The sequence below is a fragment of the Chaetura pelagica genome, unplaced genomic scaffold (assembly GCF_000747805.2).
Source record: "Chaetura pelagica isolate M959 unplaced genomic scaffold, ChaPel_1.0 scaffold356, whole genome shotgun sequence".
NCBI lineage: Eukaryota > Metazoa > Chordata > Aves > Apodiformes > Apodidae > Chaetura > Chaetura pelagica.
Genome location: NW_009953964.1, coordinates 9987052 through 9996159, shown reverse-complemented (window position 1 = coordinate 9996159; position 9108 = coordinate 9987052). Strand labels below are relative to the sequence as shown.

The 9108-nt window shown below is 56.4% G+C and overlaps 1 protein-coding gene across 2 annotated transcripts; it reads left to right on the top strand.

Moving 5' to 3' along the window:
• The first annotated feature begins 196 nt into the window (after window positions 1-196).
• Window positions 197-7082, top strand: NDST1 (N-deacetylase/N-sulfotransferase (heparan glucosaminyl) 1). Of its 2 annotated transcripts, XM_010002034.1 has the most exons (14): window positions 197-706; window positions 980-1462; window positions 1663-1750; window positions 1973-2127; window positions 3012-3197; window positions 3520-3648; window positions 3825-4007; window positions 4275-4371; window positions 4520-4643; window positions 5127-5301; window positions 5529-5699; window positions 5829-5938; window positions 6746-6848; window positions 6963-7082. In XM_010002034.1, the coding sequence occupies exons 1-14, from the start codon at window positions 197-199 to the stop codon at window positions 7080-7082; spliced, it is 2634 nt and encodes an 877-aa protein (XP_010000336.1). The 2 variants fall into 2 exon arrangements, with proteins under 2 accessions (XP_010000336.1, XP_010000337.1); XM_010002035.1 differs by lacking the exon at window positions 5529-5699.
• Window positions 7083-9108: the final 2026 nt, after the last annotated feature.

Here is a 9108-nt window from a genome sequence, read left to right as displayed (position 1 = left end):
ACGAGGGACGCCGGCCTGCGGGAGGGGAGAGCGCCTGCACAGGCAGCCTGCTAGTATTTTAATGTATTAGTAGTATTCGATTTTACTTCACCTCTCTTTTTTGTTGGTTGGTTGTTGCTTCTTCCCCTCCCCGGGGCTCGTGAGGGGAGGGGGCGGGCAGGGGAGAGGGGCCCCACCTCACCCCGCGGATGCAAGGATGACTGTGCTGGCCAGGGCTCGGCGGGGAATCCGGCAGCTCTCTCCACAGGTGGTGTTGCTCCTGCTCTTTGCCTTCTGCCTGCTCAGTGTTTTCATCTCTGCATATTATTTATATGGGTGGAAAAGGGGCTTGGAACCCTCCGGGGACATGGCGGGGCCAGACTGTGATGAGCCCAAGGTCGCCCCTTCCCGCTTGTTGCCACTGAAGACCCTCAAGGTGGCTGACTCCTCCCGCACGGACCCCTTGGTGCTGGTCTTCGTGGAGAGCCTCTACTCACAGCTGGGCCAGGAGATCGTGGCCATTTTGGAGTCAAGTCGTTTCAAATACAGGACAGAGATTGCCCCAGGGAAAGGGGACATGCCCACGCTGACTGACAAGGACCGGGGACGCTTTGCTCTCATCATCTACGAGAACATCCTCAAGTATGTCAACCTGGATGCCTGGAATCGTGAGCTGCTGGACAAATACTGTGTGGAGTATGGTGTGGGCATCATTGGCTTCTTCAAGGTAAGGGAGTGTGTGGGGAGAACTGAGACCCCATGGCCAGGCTCGGGGACTTTGGGATCCCAGTGCCCTGCAGGGCACTTTCTGCAAGCAGCCTGAGTTGATGTGGCTTGCAGTCTGGCATGGGGTGCAGGCTTCTCGCTGAGGGCACCACCTTAGTCCTCTACCTGTGGAGGGGCTCTGTGGCTCCTGGGTGTGCCAGGTTGGGCACTTGGTGTGTCAACACCTCAGTTCCCACGGTCCTGTCTCCTCCAGCTGCCATCTCTCCCCATGCAGGCCAATGAGAACAGCCTGCTGAGCGCCCAGCTGAAGGGCTTCCCCCTCTTCCTCCACTCCAACCTGGCACTGAAGGACTGCAGCATCAACCCCAAGTCTCCCCTGCTCTACATCACACGCCCCAGCGAGGTGGAGAAGGGTGTGCTTCCTGGGGAGGACTGGACTGTCTTCCAGTCCAACCATTCCACCTATGAGCCCGTCCTCCTGGCCAAGACCAAGTCAGCCGAGTCCATCCCGCACATGAGCGTGGACGCGGCGCTGCACACCACCGTGATGCAGGACCTGGGCCTCCACGATGGCATCCAGAGGGTGCTTTTTGGCAACAACCTCAACTTCTGGCTGCACAAGCTTGTCTTTGTGGACTCTGTCTCCTTCTTGACAGGCAAGAGGCTCTCCCTGCCCCTTGACCGCTACATCCTGGTGGACATCGATGACATCTTTGTGGGCAAGGAGGGCACGCGCATGAAGGTGGAAGATGTCAAGGTACGGCTGTGATGGGTGGGCTGGGTGCTTGTGCCTCTTCTGGGGTGATCCAGGGATGAGCTCTCCTGCCCCCAGAGTATTCCCTAGCCCCCTGGAAACCCCTCTATGAAGCTCTCAGGGACACAGGTCCTTGCCCTGGTGTGGCAGCCACCCCTGTGGTCACTTGCTGAGGACAAATTTCTTTCTCTCCCCCCTCCCAGGCACTGTTCAACACGCAGAACGAGCTGCGCACCCACATCCCGAACTTCACCTTCAACCTGGGATACTCAGGGAAATTCTTCCACACGGGTGAGGAGGGTGAGGGCTTTGCCTGTCAGTGCCCTGTGGCTGGTGTTGAGGCACAAACTGGTGCTCAACAAGGCCAAAGTTGGGGCTGCGGGTGGGTCCTGGGGCATCCCACCCTGCTGCCCCCCATCACTGGGTCACAGAGAGGGGCTCCCCTCCCTCTGCCCCGGCTGCTCCTGTGTGGCTCCATGTGCCTTGTGGTGACGGGGAGCATCGTGCCCGCAGGTACCGATGCTGAGGACGAAGGTGACGACCTACTGCTGTCCTACGTGAGGGAGTTCTGGTGGTTCCCCCACATGTGGAGCCACATGCAGCCTCACCTCTTCCACAACCAGTCGGTTCTGGCCGAGCAGATGACTTTAAACAAGAAATTCGCTGTCGTGAGTAAGATGCTGCCGGCGGGGGGTGCTTGTGGTGAGGGAGGGTGGGAGAAGGGGGGCAAAAAGTTCTGATCCATGGCTCTGAAGGAGAAGGCATGTGCTGGGTTTTAACTAAGGCTGGGGTTTGGTGCTCAGCCCGGTGTGGTTTGATGCTGTGCTGGGCAATGATGCAGGATCCCGGAGGAGTCCCTGTGCTGGGAAGCTCCTGCTGATGGAAACTCCCTCTGCAGGCAGAGCTGTCGGGGACATGTTTGGTTTATACATGCAGGCTCTGACCTTCAGCTTGGTAAGGAGTTGTCCATCCTCTTGGACTGTCCTTTACCTGCTCTAGATAAAGCCTGCATTGAGACCTGATCAGCTGGTTTGCTCACAGCTGTCTTGAAGACAAACACAGCACAGTCAGACCCAGTATTAATAATTTAGTCATATGACCTAGGAGGAGGATCTTCAGACTGGCTAATTCATTGTCTGATAATTAGAGGTACTTAATTAGAGGCCAGACCAGTTTTCCAGCTCAGAATTTCCAGGCTGGTTTGTATCTACTGATACAAACCGATTTGCAGTCCTGTGTAGATGTATCACCTTGTTCTCCAGAGCTTTTCTGCTGTTGTTTGTTTGGTAACAGCAGAAATGGCAGGGATGAGGTTGTTCCATGTGAAGCAGAGGAGCAAGTATCCACCCAGCATGTCTGCTGCTGGGCTTCCTTTCCTGGAGACTACCCTGGTTAGGAGAGGGTGTGCAGGCACAGCCCTGCCCTGGCTGCTCTCCAGAGGCATGAATTGATTGGTTTTAGGTGGAAATAGGTAGTCCCTTGGAGAGAGGTGGGTTTGAGATGTGTTTTTGGGGCCTCCATGGTCACCTGCTCCCTGCTCTCTTCTCTGCAGGAGCATGGCATCCCCACTGACATGGGGTACGCCGTGGCCCCTCACCACTCGGGCGTGTACCCTGTCCATGTGCAGTTGTACGAAGCTTGGAAGCAGGTTTGGTCAATCAAAGTGACAAGCACAGAGGAGTATCCCCACCTGAAACCTGCTCGCTATCGCCGTGGCTTCATCCACAATGGCATCATGGTAGGTGGCTTTATCTCTGGTGCTTCTGTCCTCTGCCTCCCCCACCGATACCTTGGCGGGTGGTTTCTGGGCAGCTCAGATGCTTTGATTGGAGGGGGCTGTGACCTCTGCTCATCCTACATAGGGGAAGCTTGTGTGAGGAGGATTTTTGCCTTCTCCATCTGTCCATCTCCATCCTTGTGGGCATCAGGATTCAAGTCAAGGGTGATGAGGGGCAGTGGAGCTGGTCCTGCCCCCTGAGGGGTTGAGGACCTCCTTTGCATTCTGGGGGAGGAAGAGAACCCAGCCCTGGATGCTCCATCCATGTCTTTCTCCTGCCCAGGTACTCCCCCGGCAAACCTGTGGCCTCTTCACACACACCATCTTCTACAACGAGTATCCTGGTGGCTCTAGTGAGCTGGACAAAATCATCAACGGGGGTGAACTGTTCCTGACTGTGCTCCTCAACCCCGTGAGTACTGCTGTCTGGCTGCCCAGGGACAGTCAGACAGGTGTCTCCTGCAGAGCCATTCCCCAGTGCCACTGTGGGCAATGTCCCCAGTGTCCTTGGCCAGCATGGGAGCTGTTTGCTTAGGAGAGCTGCTGGGAGAGGTTCTGCTAACCCCTGCTCCATCCTCTCCACTTCAGATCAGCATCTTCATGACTCATCTGTCTAATTACGGCAACGACCGCCTGGGCTTGTACACCTTCAAGCACCTGGTCCGCTTCCTCAACTCCTGGACCAACTTGAAGCTGCAGACACTGCCACCTGTGCAGCTGGCACAGAAATACTTCCAGATCTTCTCCGAGGAGAAGGACCCACTGTGGCAGGTACCCCTTGTGCCTGGAATGGGGGGAGTGGAGGGTGCTTCACCTCTTTGTGGTTCTGCGATGGTGCCAGGAAGGATTTTGCCATCTAGAGCTGGAAATAACCCCAATTTTTGCCCTGAGCACTGAGCAGTGTGGCATCCCCACACATCTTCTTGGGCTGGAAAGGAACTGAGCAGTGGTCCACAGTCCCATCCAAGCTGCTTCAAAATTGGCTTCATCCTGGCTGAAACCAGGACACTGTCTCTAATCCTCCCGTCTGCATTTCAGGATCCCTGTGAAGACAAGCGTCACAAAGACATTTGGTCCAAGGAAAAGACCTGTGACCGATTCCCAAAGCTTCTCATCATTGGGCCTCAAAAAACAGGTACTTCCCTTCATCCTTGGTGCCATGAGAGTGCTGGGAGGTTTGCAGGGTCCCCTGCACACTCCGGAGAGTCCCTCTCAACCCTCCTGTCCTGAAGTGGAGCCTGGGGAGCCGTTTGGCCCAAATCTTGATTTCTCTCTGTCTGAAGGAACGACTGCCCTATATCTCTTCTTGGGCATGCACCCAGACCTGAGCAGCAACTACCCCAGCTCAGAGACCTTTGAGGAGATACAGTTCTTCAATGGACACAACTATCACAAGGGCATTGACTGGTAGGTCCCCCCATTTTGGAGGCTGTGCTGGGAGCACTGGTTCCTTTGGGAACCACAGCAACAGTACTTTGGGGTTTCCCATAAGCCTTGTAGTCAGTGGGCTCTTGGCAGAAAGCACCTGGGTGCTGCAAGGGGGGACAGATCCTGCACAGGCTCTGGTCTGTGCTTTTGGACTGTTACATCACCATGGTTTATCTCTGAGGTGTTGTACATAAGGCAAAGGCCACTTGCCAGGACTCAGAAGTGCCATTGGCAGAAGCTGGGCTTGTGTTTCTCTGCTGCCTCTTGGTTTTGGGATCTGCCTGGGTGATCTGGAGAGTCGTGGCCCTCCAGCCATTATGGAGGGACTTGAGGGCCCCCAGGCAGTGTGTCAGACCTGGGGTGACCCTGCATGGTACAGAGTGTCTGAGATGCCACCTGCAAGGGAAGTGCTGGGGACACGTTGAGGTGCCCGCCTCCCTGCCTCACTTGGTGCCTCCCCAGGTACATGGAGTTCTTCCCCATCCCCTCCAACACCACCTCTGACTTCTACTTTGAGAAAAGTGCCAACTACTTTGACTCAGAAGTGGCTCCCCGGCGAGCTGCAGCCCTGCTCTCCAAGGCCAAAGTCATCACCATCCTCATCAACCCTGCAGATCGAGCCTACTCCTGGTATCAGGTGAGCCACCCTCCTCTGCCTGTCCCCTGGCTTGGGCAGCCCCGTGGGGCAGTGGGACAGGGGGCTTCCTTTGGTTGGTTTGATTTGGGAGGTGGGTGGTTACGTGTGCTGCATTTTTTGGCTGAACAAGACACGTGAGGACACAGTGTGGTGGCCTGTAGTGCCTCATGGGCAGCCCAGAGTTTGGGTTGCTCCAGAAACAAACCTTCCTTGCTCATACATGACAGCACCAGCGAGCTCACGATGACCCAGTTGCCCTGAAATACACCTTCCACGAGGTGATCACAGCAGGACCTGAGGCTGCTCCGAAGCTCCGGACCCTGCAGAACCGCTGCCTGGTGCCGGGCTGGTACGCCACCCACATCGAGCGCTGGCTGAACAGCTACCATGCCAACCAGGTAGGGATGGGAGCACCCCACTCTGACAGCAGCAACACCCCAAAGAGCTGTGATGAAGGTACCATCTTGCCCTGGAAGAACAGGGCTGGGAGCCAGCAGCATCTCACCACCCTGCCCTGCTCCTTGCAGATCCTGGTCCTGGATGGCAAGCTGCTCCGAACGGAACCTGCCAAAGTGATGGAGAAGGTCCAGAAGTTCCTCAGCGTGACCAACTTCATTGATTATCACAAGACGTTGGCGTGAGTCCTTCCCTGAGCTTCTCCTTCCTCCAACTTGCAGCAGGTTGCCCTTGGGGGTACCCAGCACTGTCCTGGGGTAGCCCCAGCCCTGGGGCTCCCCATAGAGCTTTCACTGGTTTTGATGGGACGAGGGTGTCAACTGAGGCTGAAACAGCAGCTCCTCGTGGCTGTGGCTTACACTACTGGAGCTACAATCAGAAGCAGCATTGAACAAGCACCTTGCTTTGTTGTGCTTACCCAGACACAGCACCGGGGACATTGGTGTCACCCTGGGCAGCACAGGAGCAGCTTTTGGGTTTCAGGGGTGCATTTGTGCTGCATGTGACAGTGTTGAGCCCTAGTACCCCAGCTCCTTGTGCATGCACTGCAGAGAGCAGCTCTTGCTGCTGACCATGTGGCACCTCCATGGATGTCACCTAACTCTGAGCCTTCCCAACATTAAATCCTGTGGAAAGGAGGAACTTCCTAGAAAAAAACCCAACTATTTACCTTTGCAGACAACTTGCCTATTTATGTGACTTCTCTGAGTCTGCATCCAGGTGCTGGGGGGCTCTGGAGGGCATCCAAAAAAAAATAATAATAATTAAACCCAGGTAGACTTCTGTCCCTCAGCAGGGAGATTTGGTGATGAGTGAAACTTGTTGGGGCAATTGCTGTGCAGCTGTACAGGGAACCTGCCGTGCCAGGGGGTCAATAATGAGGTGTTAGTTTGGGTTCAGAGGTGCCCCCATGCAGGGCTGGGCAGTGTGCTTGCCTGCAGAAGAAATGGGGGGGCAAGAGGGGTGAACCAAAGCTCTTCCTTCACAGGTTTGATCCAAAGAAAGGATTCTGGTGTCAGCTTCTGGATGGAGGGAAGACAAAATGCTTGGGAAAGAGCAAAGGGAGGAAGTACCCTGAGATGGATTCAGATGTGAGTATGCAGAAAGTCTCCTGGGACAGTCCCGAGCAGGGCCAGGGGGGTCCATACTGGGTTGGTGGGCTCGGAGCTGGTCCCCCTGACCCTCCTCTCTGTTTTCTGTTGCAGTCGCGCGCCTTCCTGCGGGACTATTACAGGGACCATAACATTGAGCTCTCCAAGCTCCTGTACAAAATGGGGCAGGCGCTGCCCAGCTGGCTGCGGGAGGAGCTGCAGAGCACCAGGTAGCTGCCGCCCGCCGCCCACCCAGCAATACCTGAGTGGGGCCGACCCCCCTGCCCGGGGGGACCCCCTCAGCAATACCCAACTGCCACCTCGGAGGGGACCCCCGGGACCAGACGGCTGTGCCAGGGGCTGCCCAAGCACTGCCCTGCCTCTGTGGTCCCTGTGCTGCCACTTCTCTGCCTGCCCCTTTCATTTTATTTTCTTTTCCTTTTTTAACTCTTGGGCCTATTGCTGAGGTCCCTTCCCACCCTGCTGCAACGTGGGGAAGCGGCACAAATGCCTGCTTTCTCTGCCCAAAGTGGGCCCAGGGGAGTCAGTGCCAGAGCCATCCCTCACCTTCTGCTCCAAGGGTGGAGGAGCTGCTCTGGGCATGCTGGAGATGACTTTGCTGAGCTAGAGCAGGAGAATGGAGCTGGTGGAGACTAAAAGCATAGAGAGACCCAGACCTGCTCCTGCCATCAGCCTCACAGCAGGAAGCAGGAGAGTTTGCCAGACTCCTCCCAACACCTACTTGGAAAAGCTGCGAACAAGGTGGATTTTTCTTTTGAAGAATCGGGCACAATTTCTGTTGTCATCTCCATTTGGTTTTGAGCTCCTCAACTTCTTCCTCCATCTCTGTGGGCAGCGCAGTGGGACTGCGGCCAAGCAAGAGAAGGGGCTGGTGTGCTGGGTCCCGGTGTGCTGGGTCCTGCTGTGCTCCCTGGCACACTCCCATCCTCCCCAGCCCCCTCTTTGCAATCTTGTACACATGTGGTGTTTCCTGTGGTAAAGCCGAGTGGTGCCCGGCATCCCCGGCACAGAGCAGAACCAGCCCTCGAGGAGAGGGTGGACGTTGGGATAACGGCAGTCGGAAGGATGCTGAGAACTTCAAACCTCTTGAATATTAAAAGCAAAAGTATTTTAATAACGTTGGGGGGTGGCGGGGAGGGGGAGGGTTTGTTTGGTTCCCGTTTTGCAGGGGGTTGTTTTTCTTTGGTGCCAGAATTTGTACCTAAACTCCGAGGGTTTTTGCGTGGTCTCTTTGGTTGTCATCCATGACATGGACAAAGGTCAGTGGGGAAATGGGGGACAATTCCCAGCTGGAGATGTGTCTCCATACCGGTGGTGCTGTACCAAGCTGCTGCCCTGGCTCTGCCTCTCCTGTGCCTCATCCTGACCCCTGGGATTGGCTGCCAGAGCTGGAGAATGTGGCTGAGCCATCACGGGTTTATCAGGATGAGAGCCCAAATTCCCCCTTGGATGGAGCTGCTCTGCGGGATGCAGGACGGCAGCAGTGGCTAATGGAAGTGGATGTAGTGTGTGGGTTGCTGCCCCTCACCCCAAGTGCGGGGCCAGGGCAGGGGGGATGTGGCATTTTGCCCTGGGAGAGGCTCCTTGGCACTGGCGTGAGGTCCTGTTGAACCAACTGCTAATAAATCAGGGGGACTCTGGTTTTATTTGCTGATTGTTTCCCATTTCTCTCCTTGCTGGCATAGTCCAGCCCTCCCTCCTGGGGATGCCTCTGGGGGCCTTTGGGCCCATCTTTTGGGGGAACTTGGGGACGAAGAGGGTGTTGATGGGAGCAGCCCTCTGTGCACAAGGTGGCAGCAGCCATCTAGTGCTGGATCTGGCCATGCTGCACATCCCTGGCCTCGCATTCCCAGGATGGGGCCTGCAGCCAGCCAGGACACTGTCAGGAACCCACCATGTTAACACGGGAGGGAGGCTGGGGAGATTGGGGGGGTTCCTGCTTGCCCTTTCCCCCCTGCCCAAAGGTAGGTAGCCCCTGCCTGCCAAGAGCCCACCCGCCCGGCTGCTGCCTCCCCTCTGCCTTCCCCCTGCAAAGCGCCAGAGGAAACGAAGATGGAGCTTAATTAATCCCAGACGGGTTTGTTTGGACCTGTCGCAGTGACAAACGATGTGCAGCGCTGGGGGAGCCGCCGGATGGGGGGTTGGGGGCTGCCTGCCTGGGCCAGGAGGATCTCAGTTTTTGCCCATGCTGGAGCAAAGCCAGGCCATGAGCCCCATCCCCGTTACCTGCCGTTCCCCG